The following is a 15,969-nucleotide window of genomic DNA, read 5'->3' on the forward strand; positions in this document are numbered from 1 at the left end:
GTATTGGATCGGGGCCGATCGAGGCCGATCGTCGTCGAAATCGAGCAATTTGGCAACTTTTGGTCTTCATTACGACTGTACTACGATGTTCCCACGTCTAACGCGCTGCTGACACGCTTCTACTACGATGTTACGCTGACCGATGCCGACCAGCGACCGCGTTTACTGCGTTTATACTACGCTGCCGCTACGACATTTAAGCTCGCACTACGACGCTATGCAGACCTAGAAGACTGTACGACGATATAGCTACGACGGTGCCGATCATATCACGCTTGAAGTACGCTTCTGGTACGATTTTGGCAATGATATATATATCTTGGGTTTCAAAAATTATTTTCCAAACTTCAAACATGAACGAACGTATTAATGCTGATCTGATTCATCTGGCTTTACTTCAGCAAGAACAAATATTGGTTGAAATTGAAATTGCACAGATTTTTAACAGGCGGCGGAGCTGCAAATGGTCGTCAAGTAAAGTGCCGCAGTTGTTGGCAGATTATGATTGGTTAAATAGCAGCGCTATAAAAACAAACTGCTACCTGACAGGTCGTGGTATGATCGTCGTAAGGTCATGGTAGGTCTTCGTAGGATCGTCATGAACGTAGAGATATCGTAGTGGGAACATAGTAAGAACAAAGTGGGAACGTTGTAGAAGCGTACTCGGTATGTTCCCGACTGTACTACGCTTTTACTGCGCTTTTACTACGATCATGAAGAACTATCCACGATGCTTCCGCGCTGCCTATACGATTACGGCGCGTCTACCACGCTCTTTTTACGACTTTACCCCGATCCTTGTTGGCCACGATCCCGCTACGCTTGTTTTGAGCACGTTCAAAATAAACGTGGCGAGAGCGTAGAGCTTTCCGATCATGAAGACGCTACCGCGATCATACTGCGCTTATGTAGACTCCACTACGTTTCTCATGCGATTTGCCACGATCGACCACGTTTTTGGCCACGCTTTGATCGTAGTAGAAGCGGCGTCTATGTGTGAACGGGGAGTAATTTCTATACCTTAGCGACAGTAGAGTGCGAAATAGAACATCGTTATACGAAAATCGGCGACGGAAGTAATGTTCGCTTGAAAAAATAGCAATAAGTGGTCTTTACTTGCCTTGTAAGAATCGAAATAATATCAGTCTATGCGGTGTTTATCGGCTATTTAACACCGGTTTTGTCGTTTTGGTGAGAAAACATTAACCACTCAGGCCTGCTGTGATATGTCCGATAAACACCGCTCAGACCGATATTATTTGTTTTATCATATCATTTCTGTAGTAATCTATCATTTAATTATAGCTTTATTTTGGTTCAAGGTGACCTTTAGATAACGTACAAGTAGAAAACAGTAAAATAGTGATGTGTCGGGTAAGATATTTTTGCGGATATCTTATTGAATTTTGAATATATTTGCATAAGCCGAGCTGCTTATGACATCTCTGATTTTCATAATCTGGCCCATGATGCAGCATAGGCTTGGATATCAACTTTTATTAGCGAAAATCTTGCAAACACTAAAGTTTTGACTCGTGGCACCACCCATTCCCCCTCCTGAAATACAAGTACAATGTAAACGCCAATTTTGGAATATGGATTGACCGTTCTTGCGCATGTGTATATTGTCAGGTTTAGAAGTTTGATTTCTGCGATTTCACTGTATACAAATATATCTATGATTTTGTCGACATCATACCTTCCTCTAGCAATGACATTGCTACTGTCTGACAATACGTTTGAGAAACGTTTATAAAATGCCCAACGCAGTACCTCCTTTCGGAAGTGTATTCATTTTCAGGGAAGGAACAGATTATGCGTTGGGCGTTTGTTCGAATCCCATTGTTGGCAAACGTTTATATTTTACATTTTGATATAGTCAGATTTAGGTTTACTATTTTATTTTTCTGAAGACGTTTTTATTAAGAGATATTTGTTACAGTAGTTTTATTTGTAATTTTAAGTGTAAAATGATGTTAAACAAGATTACATTACAAATTAAAATGTAAATATTTCTAAACTCGTATGGTAAATCTCCTAATGCATAATATGTATTAATTAATTAATAATTTATAAAGCAAGATGATATTTTTTGTTGTTTTTCTGTTGTAATTTTGTAAAGAATATGATAAAGTTTGTTACTGCTAAGTTTTAGATAAAAAACAAAGATCTCGATATTGAAATAAGGCGTGGAATGGTCTTAGTATGTGCTACCGATTCATTTCCGACGGTTTTCATGTTTGTACTATCCTTAGTTTTATTTAGGCTGTTAGGCTGCCAGGCTGCTAGGCGGCTAACTTCACAAATTTCGAAGCATCTGAATGACAAAATTATGTTAAGATAAAGTTCAACATCTTAAAAAAAGATCACGATATTGAAAAAAGATATGGAATGATCTAAGGAAGTGCTACTATATTTCCAATTGTTTTCATGTTTGTACTATTCTTAGTTTTCTTTAGGCTGCTAGGCTGTCAACTTCAGGCTGCTAGGCTGCTAACTTCACAACTTTCGAAGCGTCAAAATGAAAAAAATAAAGTGCCATATTTATAAGAAAATAAAGATCGCGATATTGAAATAAGACGTGGAATGGTCTAAGTATGTGCTACTGATTCATGTTTTTATTTTTTTACTATCCTTAGTTTTCATTAGGCTGCTAGGCTGCCAACTTCAGGCTGCTAGGCTGCCAACTTCAGGCTGTTAGGCTGCCAACTTCACGAACATGTTTCTACTCAGGTGCCTCCCCGTTCAAAGCCTTCCTCCACCAGTAAAGCTGGTACGTCGCCATGTGACCTATATTGTATCGGTGTGACGTTGAACCCAATAAACAAACAAACAAACAGCGTGGACAATTTTTACCGCGCACTACTCATATTTAATATGACCATTCTTATTGAGCACAACTCACCACAAAACATTACTCTCTTAGCAAAACGTACATGATCACACCTCTTACACCTCTTTCTCCATGGACAAGTACAGCTTACAGTAGGAACATTATTTATTTGCAAGTATTACCGATTCACTACCTAGAATACAGGCTAATCTAGATTATAAAATGAATTACGGACGTGAACTATCAGATGTTAATCAAATAAACTAGTTTTAATAAATTAATATTTACTAATGTTTCAATTTTGAGAACAACTTAACATAGCGGAAGTTGTTTAATAGTGCTTGCCACCTATATAAACCCTCTGTATGCATGTATTATATGAACACTTATAAGTCGCGTCATGTCATGGGATTGGTCGTTATGTACATATGTATTGTTGCATGTCGTGATTCAATAGTTAAATAGATAAAAAAACGCGTTCTTTGTCACTGTAGTTCCAATTTGATGTTGTTCCCTAAAACAAATTAACTGCAAGTTTTCAATGTTCGAATATTTAAATAATGTAATGCTACGGAAGCGCGTCCTGGTGCCAGATTTTCATAATGTTCTACAAATAGATCAATTCCTATTTAGGAGATAAAAAGCCTCTTTTTTATAGACCATTATGAATTGGCACCAAAACGCTTCCGTGCCAGGACGCTTTCGTCTACGTTATGACGCTGTTTTTCTTTTTAGATAATAATGTAAAAATTTTATTGTGTATGTTTGCAAAATTGAAAACGTAAATCAAACCAATAAATTCAGTTAATTCTTTTTAAACTTATCATGTTTGAAATCAACCCAACAGGATGTTAATAATTTCTGAAGATACAATGTATATACAAAACATTTCACTTATACATGTATATGCATGTATATGCAGTAGATAATTTACAAAGTTTTACATAACATTTTAAACTATGTTCGAAATTTATCAACCAGGACGTTTATAATTTCTGAAGATGAATACAAAACATCTCATTTATACATGTTAATGCAGTAGATAAAACTTAACATCATTTTTTTCTACAGAAGTATTTCACTTTGGCGAAAGTAGTAATAAATCGGCAAAAAGAATACTAAATTGGCGTAAGAAGTAATAAAATGTCTTCAGTTTTTATGACTGGGTATAAAACAATAACTGAAAAGTTATTTGATTGTCAGACAAAGTTGTCTTATTTGGTCACATGACAGACACGCGGTAGTAATATTGTACTTGCAACTTGTTATTTAACTGATATTTTACTTTATCGGCATTAAGCGTCCCTAATTGGTAAACAATAGGTCAAAACGTCTGTATAACCATCTAAAAGTAAAAAGAATAAAAATATACACATACAAATAAAATTAAAAATAAATAAATAAAAATGAATTAAGGAACAACAATGTGAGACTTTAATAAATGTTACATTGTATTTCTTTCATGCCAGCTATGACATGTATTCTTATTTTTATCACCGTATTTCTACACCGTTTCTGACGGAGTTAGGGCTCAAAATGCATCTGTTAACACAATTTATAAAACCTCTTAAATTGTCGGAGACATGCTGCTTTAAACAACAACGTTACATGTACTTTCAAGGCATTTGAACTTATACACTAAACTATTTATGCATAACTTGATAAGTACACTTTTTTATGGCAAAATTTCCTCAAATATATCTTCCTCAACTAAATAACCATATATTTATTATTCTAAATGGCAAACAATATTTCTGACAACAAAAGCTGTAGTGTTTGGTTTTAAAAACAACAATTTTAACTCGAAATTGTAAATTGCAATTTATACTTTTTAATTGGTAAGTATAATTACAAATCAAAGTAACCTTATATAAACAAGAACATTATTGTTGATAGTGATTTCAAAATGAAATGATGAACATTAAAAACTTTTTCTAAGACCTATGTGAAGAAAATACTAATTTATTTTAAAATTCACGATAGATTTGTTTGGCCGCAACGGTGTGGCATGCCGTTGTTTCCGTGAGCAGGAAACTTTTCATTCATTGCTTATACTGGTTGGTTTCCGGAACGGATTCGAGTGCTTCATTATGCTTATAGCTTCCTACGCAATCGATCTAGAATGAAATAGTATATACTTATACATCTATATGTTTCAAAACACTTAAGAAGCTGTATCTTCATATATTGTTACACTGAAAATACGTACATTAAAACAAGATAAGATGTGGCAGTGACAATGACAATGAATTGTATTTGCATAAAACATTAACAAATGTTAACAGCAACAAATGATGAAAACAATATATTACACATCCCATATATACAAATGGTGTGCAGTAATAAGTCCTCTATCTTCCATTAAACATTGACGAATGGAATGCATCTTCAGTACAATCTGACTAAAGTTCAGCTCTACTTATTTCTGTTGTGTAGATCTGATGACGATCGTATATGTTTCGCCTTCTTTATCAATCGGATTCCCGAGAAGGCTATTTTAGTCATGCAATCAAACCGGTTTGACATAGACATGAGAAGAAGTAACAAATTTTCAAGGATTAAAATTAGAAACCACATCGCTTTCTTTCAAAATTATGAAAGCTCGTCGATGATTGGCAGCGTCAAAGATCACCAGAAATGACTTCATATTTGGTCACGGTCAGATCTAAAAGCGGGGCGTTATTTAGAGCTGATTTTAATCCGATTGTCTTCAGTAAGCATTAAAGTATTTATGGTACAAATACAAGCATTAAAACACGAATAAATGTACCATAATTGAACTGTTCGGTCGTTTACTGAATTTACTAAGTTTACTACTGCATAGAGAATATTTAATAATTTAGCTTGCAAAATAAGAAACTGAATAAAGAAATGTTTCAATAAACGTATTTAGTTAAAGTGATTAAATAAATGTATATATATAATGTAGTACCACGCAATTCAATTTACTCAAGTCCAAATTAAAATAAAGACAACAACAACAACAAAACAACAACAAGAAAAACAAAAACAACAAAAACAACAGAAAACAAAAGAAAACAAAAAGAAGATTATTTCACGAAGAAAAGAAATATGATTAGTGTAGTTTAAAAAAAAAATCTGGATGTAAGGTTATACACAGTTAATTTGATAAAACACGTGAGAATCGAAGTCTTATATGATTTAAAACGTTATTTATTACTAGTAATCTCCGAGTTGTTCCTTTTATAATAGTTATTTTATGATTTCTCAGCATAACCCTCAGCTCTTTTCTAAACCTCTGGCCTGTTAAGCAGTATAGAAAGAAATGAATTGAATTGTTAATATACTGTAACATATTAACAAGAGCCCACCAGAAATTATGCCAGGCTATATCTTTGGGTGTTTCATATGAGTACCAGTACTCTTGTCCAATCAGAAACACCATGATTGGTGATGTTGTTATGAGAAAAACACAGTTTACTGTTAGAAGCATAACTGTTAGTGTAGAAATCCTTCGAGCTGGTGAATAATTTTTGAACTTTGACGTCTGCCGCGATTTCTGCTTTGACGTCATTTGTGACGTAATTTCCTGTGACAGCATTTCACTTGATTGCTTTGCGTCTTGTATTGTCATGGATTGAACGGTCAGATCTGAATTACTTTCTCGTGTTAACGGGCTATCAAGCTTTGTTGCTAAAGATGATTTCCGTTGTAGTGTCTGTTGTGACAACATTTCACTTTTTTGCGTTGTGTCTGGCATCGTCATGGATTGAACATTCAGATCGGAATTATTTTCTCGTGTTAACGGGCTATCAAGCTTTGTTTCTAAAGATGGTGTCCGTTGTAGTGTTTGTTGTGACAACATTTCACTTGTTTGCGTTGCGTCTTGCATTGTCATGGATTGAACGGTCAGATCTGAATTATTTTCTCGTGTTAACGGGCTATCAAGCTTTGTTTCTAAAGATGGTGTCCGTTGTAGTGTTTGTTGTGACAACATTTCACTTGTTTGCATTGCGTCTTGCATTGTCATGGATTGAACGGTCAGATCTGAATTACTTTCTCGTGTTAACAGGCTATCAAGCTTTGTTTCTAAAGATGGTGTCCGTTGTAGTGTCTGTTGTGACAACATTTCACTTGTTTGCGTTGTGTCTAGCATCGTCATGGATTGAACGTTCATATCTGAATTACTTTCTCGTTTTAACGGGCTATCAAGCTTTGTTGCTAAAGATGATTTCCGTTGTAGTGTCTGTTGTGACAACATTTTAGTTGTTTGTGTTGTGTCTAGCATCGTCATGGATTGAACGTTCAGATCTGAATGTACATCTCTAGCCGATGGGCTACTGAGTCTGGGTGCTAATGTTGGTGTTCGGAAGAATCCAAGTCTTCTTTGGGAACTGGTCATCTCGTAGATGATTTTTACGTTGCACGCTATCATAATTGAAAACGGAATAAAACAAAATGATGAAAAATCAATCCATGGCCAAATATATTTCATAAAATCATTTGGTTTGCCACCACACCTTATTTCCAAGGATCCGGCAAGCTCCATGTTCCAAAAGAAATGAATGTTCTTCACGACAAAGAGAAAAATAATCACGGCTATTACCAAGCCTGATCTTTTCAATGTGCACAAGATCTTTGCTTTAAATGGAACAGAAACCGATAAAAATCTATAAATGGTCACAGTGACCAGAACCCAGACGGTGAAATCAAGGGATAAGTAGACTAAGAACGTGTGAATCTTGCAAGAAGCGTTGGAAAAACTCCTCACATCCACATCGAAAGCTTTTATTATCCAGTAACGTAGCAATCCAGTGTACAATGTAAATAAATCACCAAAACTTAAACAGGTCAGGTAAAACATTGCTGTGGAAAAGCGAAATTTTGGACGCAGGAGGACACATATGGACATAATATTACCAAATGTGCCCAATATTATAAGAATGGGTGAAACATAAATCCAAAGAAAGTTCCCTATATTGTACTGTATAAAGTCTTCAAGATCTTTCTCTGTTTCATTCATAGCTGAATAAAATCATTAAATCGCGTTGTTTATAAAGGTAAGATCCCTGTAATGGGTATATTTAGGAACCTGATCAAGCTTAATATTTTATCAAAGTTCTCTATTTAATTTAATATGTATGTTGTTTGTCCTAATATCCTATTTATTAAGTAAAACTGTCAATTCACATTTTAACTAACGTTGTCAATACACATTATACCGTCGATCATTAATTGCTGTTGTATATGGCAGTGAAAAAGTTTTGATCAGTATTCTTTACATCTCACATTATATGCACACTACAGCATCAAATTAATAAAAGTGTTCAGATTATCCGCCAGTTTATTCATTTAAAACTGTAATTAATCTTAATAATTTTAGTTATGTATATTATAAATCTCTTGCATACAATGATATACACAAGAAAATATATATCTATTTATATTATAAATTACCTACGTGATGAATATCTGCATTTCTGAAAGACGGACACGAGTCATTAAGTGATTTGTCTACTTGGTTATTGACAAGTGCTTCTAACAATGACCCTGTGGGGGTGTATAGTAACTAGACAAAATGCGTTGTAGTTTCCAGATTCGACCTTTACTTATCAACAATCATATATAGTGTAAACAACAATACAATGTTAAGTCGGAAGTGACGTTAACGTAAGCGCGGAACGTCACGTTATGCAAGGCTCTATAAATTGTCGTTATCAGTTCCCGACATACTCGGGGCGCGAAATGTTATTTAAAGTTTAGTAATAAATCCATTATTTGAACACTACAGTTGCTATAGTATCTCATATAAAGTATTATTAATTAAAAAGCAGTCATAAATATATTGAATACAGTCTCTTATTCATGTATCACCTTTCCTTTGAAATTTTAGATTAATTCATTTTGATGGGGTAATGTTTTACAATAGCACGATTGCTTCGAATAAGTCCATCTTTTCCTGGCACGAGTTCTTCAACCACAGCAAGTTTCCATAATAAGCGGGGAACATCGTCGTGGACTAATATAACGTCTCCAACGGATATCGTCTGGTCATTTTTGCCAGTAGTCTGATGACGTTCTCGTAAAGCTGTCAGGTATTCGTGACGCCATCTATCCCGGAAGTGGTTAAATAACTTCGTTTGTATCGTAGCATGTTTGATAACTGACGATCGGTCACTTGGCGTAGGAAATGTACATGTAAGGACATCCTCATAAGGGAGTTTGGTTATTCGTCTGCCATAAAGTAAGTGTGATGGTGTAAGTACTTCCGGTTTATCTGAATTACCAGAACACACATATGTCAACGGCCTATCGTTAATCATTGCCTCGATTTCTGTGATAACAGTCTGTAAAGTTTCGTAGGTTACATAGGAATGTCCTAGCACTATCTTTATTGTTGTTTTCGTCAGACCTATGAGACGTTCCTACATTCCACCAAACCAATGGGCGCGTTTCGGTATCATCTTCCACTCAATTCCTCTGTTGTTGAGTTCTTCTCTAACTGTGAGTGAGTGAAACAAATCTCTTAGTTGTTTTGAGGCTGATATGAAGGTGTTAGCGTTGTCTGACATCATGACATCTTTTCTGCTACAGTAACATCGGAAAGCTTGTAGGAATAATTCTGCTGCTAGGGTTGAAACAAGTTCTAGGTGAACTGCTCTCGTAGTAGCACATGTAAACAAGCATAAGTAAGCTTCTATGTCTCTTTTGTTGCTATCCAGAACCAGTAATGCTCCAGAGAAGTCTACTCCTGTATAAGTAAAGGGTTTGACGTCAGAAACTCTACACTTTGGTAATGGAGATGGGTCAGGTGCTGAATAGGGTTTCACAATAATCTTCACACATGTACATTTACATCATATGTTTTTTACAGTTTGACGAATCGAGGGAATCCAGTACTTTTGTCTTAAAAACGTAATAGTTGAACTAACGCCGGCATGCAATTATCTGGAATGTGCGTTGTTGACAACTAACTTTGTAAATGGATGTTTAGCTGGTAGTAGGTACGGAAACTTGGTCAGCTCGTCTAATGGAGCATTGTGGATACGACCACGACACTTTAATATGCCATTATCTAAGAATAACTGAAGTTGTCTACATAATGGAAGTTTGTTTCTTTTTGATTTTGTATCTTCTATTTCTGCTTGATATTTGGACATCTGGCAACACCGTAAACACATCTCCTCAACTCTGCGTAGTTCATCTGTAGTTAACAAGTCTAATCTTCCAGTATGACTCCCGCCTCGACACTTGAATATAAAACGCAGGACATAAGCTGTAACCCTGAGTAGCTTTGTTAACGAACTGAATCTTGACATGTCTATAAAACTGATGTTGCTTAATCTTTTGGCTCGGTTGCTGGGTGTGGTAAGCAATGTAGGTCCATGAAACCATAGATTACTGTTCTTGAAGTGAGTCACAGAGATTCCCCTCGTAAGTAAATCGGCAGGGTTTTCTTTCGTCGGACAATAATTCCATTTCCGGTTTTCGGACAGCGCGTGGATTTCAATCACTCTGTTCCTTACAAATTGTGAAAGGGTTTTAGGCGTCTGAAGCCAAAAAAGCACAATCTGACTATCTGACCACAGGTATATCCGTGTTATGCTGGTGTTTCGCTGCATATGTTTTCTGAGCCGGTATCCAATTACTGCCACCATTAGCTCTAACCTAGGTAACGTTAACTTCTTCAATGGAGCAACCCGAGTTTTAGCCATTACCAGAGTAGATTGGTTGTCTCTACAGATGTAAGCCGTAGCACCATACCATACCAAGCTAGCGTCGCAGAATATGTGAATGCACGTGTTACTTGATGCGTTTAATGTATTTTTGAAGTAGTATCTAGGAAACGTAGTTTTTGTCACGGATTTCAAATTTGTTATTAAACTACGCCATTTTTCTTGAATACTGTCAGGTAATGGCATATCCCATTCAAACTTCTGTTGCCATAACTCCTGTAGACGTAATTTAGCTCTGATGGTAACTGGACTTAGTAAACCTAAGGGATCATAGATTCGAGATGTATGTTGCAATATTTCTCTCTTTGTTACAATCTGGGTATTTGGTATATTTCTGACAGGATACAGTAAAACGTCACTATTTGTGTCCCATTTCGTTCCAAGTACCTTAGGGAGTTTGTGCGTTATCTAATACTGAATCGTTGATTGCCTGTATTTGAAGCATTTTACTATTTGAACTCCAGGACCTAAGGTTAAAACCTGCAGATGACATCAGCTCACGTGAATCGCTGTAGAATTGTAGAAGTTGTTCTTCCTGTTGGAAAATTGATATCACGTTATCAATGTATAGATCTTGACGTAGGTATTCACTAGCTTGCTTGTCGTTCTTAAGTTCAAGGTGCTTAAGTATAGTTGCGCAGAGAGTAATAGGGGACGACGTAGCCCCGAAAAGGACTGCTCGGTATCTATATGTTGTCGATTCGCTGTTGGGGTTACTTGGATCACTGAGCCATAGAAATCGCGTCACATCTCGGTTGTTCTCATCAAGAGTAATGTTGAGGAAGGCTTTCTCAATATCGGTTGCTATGGCGTATTTATTCATTCGAAAACGAATAAGAATTCCAGTTAAATCATTCAGTTCAGGTCGTGTCGACATCAAGCAATCGTTCAGACTAGGCTGGTCACGTGACTTTTAACTGCAGTCATACACGATGCGGATAAGTGTCGTGTGCGAGTCCTTCTTTACATAATGATGTGGTATATAATGTACAGGGTTTGATGTGGTAACATTTGTATCACACTCTCCCCTTAAGATTCTAAACCCCGGATGTAGTTTTCCATTTTGTCGTGAAACCTGCGTAGACTCGTTACACTGTTGTCTGGAATCGGCAAATCTAAAAGCGACTGCATGTACTATCTATTATTTTATGAGACTGTCCGAATCGTTCTTGTAACAAATCTATTGCATTCTGGTAATTTCCGTTAGTTAATGGAAAACCTGCTATGGCGGTATATGCAGTGTCTTGTAGTAAGGAACCTACAACTTTTGGACATCAGATAGTGTTTGGTTCAAATGTATAGCAGCCTCATACGAGTCCCAGAATGACTGCCATTTTTCAACATCTCCATCAAACGTAGGCAAAGTCAGTTTAGGTAGTCTGTGAAAAGATGAATTATCAGACGACACCCTTAAGTTATGAATAGAAAAGTTCTCACTTGATAACGTTCTAGCACTACCGTTAATGTCCTGTGAATTACGGATCACGCTGCCGCTGCCAGTGTTATTAGATTTGGTAATATCTATCTTCGTAGTTTCAATCGTAAATCAATTAAATATTCGTCACTCTCTATTAATTCTGTTTCCAAATCGTCTATATTTGCATGATAAACAATCTTATCGTTGAGGTTCTTGATAATCTCGGCTTTTTCTTCCATGATTTCGAGCAGGGCTGACTTCTTCGAAAGTGACAACTTGTCTTTAAATTTCTCCAGTTGTCTAGAAATAAGACGTCGCTGGTCTTTTAATATGATTATACAGTAGGCTACATAAACAGGTAAAGTCAGAATTGAAATTGTTAGAATAGTATTTATCTAGTTTCATGGTGGTGTTAAGAAATTTAGTACACGCTAAGGCAGTCTTGACTGTATACGAAACAACTGAAATGTTCCTTCATATTATGACATTCTTTTCTTTGAACTTGTATAGATTTAATTGGTTTATATGTTTAGTGTAGATTTTCAACAATCGATCACTCGATACTCATTCATATCCTCTGAATCAGGTAAACAAATCTGAGAACGAGGCTCTTGATTGAATTAAAAAAAAACCCACAAAAACCCCAACAAATCAACAACAAAAATAACAGCAATAACAACAAAAACAACAAACAAGAACAACAGCAACAACAACAACAACAACAACAACAACAACAACAACAACAACACAAAACGTTCGCTGAAATCAAAGTCTAGTATAAACAACAACTTAAATGCAACGCACGTCCCTATCATTTAATACATATATAATTAACAGTACCAGAATTTTATATTATTTCTGTGCTATTTCAATATGCCCAGCCCATAGACGCGCCTGATTAGAACGGTGAATATCTATTTGTAGTTTAAAAATTGCCTCGTTTTAAAGTATGCATCGGATTTTAATTACGTTTACTAAAACCAGCTACGCCCACACTTCTCTTTGAATAAGAGTTAAAATCTAAAAAGAGTTGCAATGGGGTCCTGTAAAATCATGGAGAGTATCAGGTTTTGTTATTAGCTCCTGGGCTTGCCTTATTTTTTAACAAACGATATACATGTATCTCTAGTTTTCAAAGTGGGCGTTCGGATATAATATTATGAACGCAATGTCGTCAATTTCTGTGAAGTACTTAAACCAGTGCATATTTCAACATTTTAAGGACGACCGAAAAGTAAGCTCAAGCCTCTGCCTGAACAGAATCCATGCTGTTCGCTTACAAACCCTATTTCAAATAGAGAAACCGATAGCGAACAGCATGGATCCTGACCAGACTGCGCAGATGCGCAAGCTGGTCTGGATCCATGCTGGTCGCAAATGAATTACGTTGGTTTTGTCGTGACGTAGCTCATATATAAAATCATCAGTGTCATAGCAGCTTGTAGTCTTTTGGACCATCGAAAAATTGACATTGTCATCTTTAAAGATCTTAAAAGACCCTTTCATGATATTTAAATCAAGTCCAGGGGAGGCTTATTTGTTTATGACACGGCCACTTCCATAATATTGCCCTTAATATAAAGCGTGTATGCCAAATTTACTAGTTCTTACTCAATTGGAACTTTTCAGTCATGTATTGCTCACGTATTTCTAATTGAGCAATATTCATCAAGTGAACATTATTTACTTCTCAATTCTCACATTTTATGATCATTTAGATAAGCAAAACTCATGTTTAAATACTACCCACTTCACGAGGATTACTCACTTAGCAATATTTACAGTGTGGACAGCTAGCTTATGGATCGTCGGTGGTTTTTCTCAGGGGCCTCTCCCTGCAAAGCCTTCCTTCACCAGTAAAGCTGAAAAGTCGCCATATGACATATATTGTATGGGTGTGACGTTAAACCCAATCAATCAATCAATCAATCAAACAAACAAACAAACAAACAAACAAACAAACAAACGAACAAATGACCATTCTAATTGACCACTACTCGACAAATAAACTGTCTTAACTTAGCAATACTCACAGCGTGGACAATTTTTACCGCGCACTTACTTATTTGCAAGAATTTCCGATACAGTACATAGAATACAGGCTAATCTAGATTATAAAATAAATTACGGACGTGAACTATCAGATGTTAATCAAATAAACTAGTTTTAATAAATTAATATTTACTAATGTTTCAATTTTGAGAACTACTTAACACAGCGGAAGTTGTTTAATAGTGCTTGTCAACGATATAAACCCTCTGTATGCATGTATTATATGAACACTTATAAGTCGCGTCATGTCATGGGATTGGTCGTTATGTAAATATGTATTGTTGCATGTCGTGATTCAATAGTTAAATAGATAAAAAAACGTGTTCTTTGTCACTGTAGTTCCAAATTAATGTTGTTCCCCATGACAAATTAACTGCAATGTTCAATATTTGAATATTTAAATAATATAATGCTACGGAAGCGCGTCCTGGTGCCAGATTTTTATAATGTTCTACAAATAGATCAAATCCTATTTAGGAGATAAAAAGCCTCTTTTTTATAGACCATTATGAATTGGCACCAGAACGATTCCGTGTCAGGACGCTTTCGTAAAATGCAATGTCTACGTCATGACGGTGTTTCTTTTTTTTGAAAATAATTTAAAATTTTAGTGTGTATGTTTGCAAAATTGAAAACGTAAATCGAACCAATAAATTCAGTTAATTCTTTTTAAACTTTTTAAACTATGTTCGAAATTAATCAACCAGGACGTTTATAATTTCTGAAGATGAATACAAAACATCTCATTTATACATGTTAATGCAGTAGATAAAACTTAACATCATTTTATTCTACAGAAGTATTTCACTTTGGCGAAAGTAGTAATAAATCGGCATAAAGAATACTAAATTGGAGTAAGAAGTAATAAAATGTCTTCAGTTTTTATGGCTGGGTATAAAACAATAACTGTTAATAAGTTATTTGATTGTAAGACAAATTTGTCTTATTTGGTCACATGACAGACACGCGGTAGTAATATGGTACTTGCAACTTGTTATTTAAATAATATTTGACTTTATCGGCATTAAGCGTTCCTTAATTGGTAAACAATAGGTCAAAACGTCCGTATAACCATCTAATAACAAAAAGAATAAAAATATACACGTACAAATAAAATTAAAAATAAAGAAATGAATTGAATTTCAGAACAACAATGTGAGACTTTAATAAATGTTACATTGTATTTCTTTCATGCCAGCTATGACATGTATTCTTATTTTCATCACCGTATTTCTACACCGTTTCTGACGGAGTTAGGACTCAAAATGCATCTGTTAACACAACTTATAAAACCTCGTAAATTGTCGGAGACATGCTGCTTTAAACAACAACGTTACATGTACTTTCAAGGCATTTGGACACTACATAAACTATTTGTACACTAAACTATATATGCATAACTTGATAAGTACACTTTTTTATGGCCAAATTTCCTCAAAAATATCTTCCTCAACCAAATGACCATATATTTATTATTCTAAAGTGCTAACAATATTTCTGACAACAAAAGCTGTAGTGTTTGGTTTTAAAAATAACAATTTAAACTCGAAATTGTAAATTGCAATTTATACTTTTTAATTGGTAAGTATAATTTCAAATCAAAGTAACCTTATATAAACAAGAAACATATTGTTGATCGTGATTTCAAAATGAAATAATGAACATTTAAAAACTTTTCCTAAGACCTATGTGAAGAAAATACTTATTTATTTAAAATTCACGATATATCTGCTTGGCCGCAACGGTGTGGCATGCCGTTGTTTCCGTGAGCAGGAAACTTTTCATTCATTGCTTAGTACTGGTTGGTTTCCGGAACGGATTCGAGTGCTTCATTATGCTTATAGCTACCTACGCAATCGATCTAGAATGAAATAGTATATACTTATACATCTATATGTTTCAAACAGTTAAGAAGCTTTATCTTCATATATTGTAACACTGAAAATACGTACATTAAAACTAGAAGAGAT

General features: G+C 35.3%; 2 protein-coding genes across 2 annotated transcripts; both read right to left on the minus strand.

Annotated features, from left to right (window-relative positions):
- Nucleotides 1-5,067: 5,067 nt before the first annotated feature.
- On the minus strand, nucleotides 5,068-8,207 carry LOC132735274 (uncharacterized). Its single transcript, XM_060722215.1, has one exon. The coding sequence runs from the start codon at nucleotides 7,815-7,817 to the stop codon at nucleotides 5,955-5,957; it is 1,863 nt and encodes a 620-aa protein (XP_060578198.1). The 5' UTR covers nucleotides 7,818-8,207; the 3' UTR covers nucleotides 5,068-5,954.
- Nucleotides 8,208-9,219: 1,012 nt separating this feature from the next.
- LOC132735303 (uncharacterized) lies at nucleotides 9,220-11,407 on the minus strand. The gene is made up of 3 exons (XM_060722248.1): nucleotides 11,011-11,407; nucleotides 9,770-10,790; nucleotides 9,220-9,454 (listed from the first exon to the last, which is right to left on the minus strand). The coding sequence occupies exons 1-3, from the start codon at nucleotides 11,405-11,407 to the stop codon at nucleotides 9,220-9,222; spliced, it is 1,653 nt and encodes a 550-aa protein (XP_060578231.1).
- Between the last annotated feature and the right edge of the window lie 4,562 nt (nucleotides 11,408-15,969).

This window comes from Ruditapes philippinarum, unplaced genomic scaffold (genome assembly GCF_026571515.1).
Source record: "Ruditapes philippinarum isolate M1 unplaced genomic scaffold, ASM2657151v2 ctg1521_1_1_1_1, whole genome shotgun sequence".
NCBI lineage: Eukaryota > Metazoa > Mollusca > Bivalvia > Venerida > Veneridae > Ruditapes > Ruditapes philippinarum.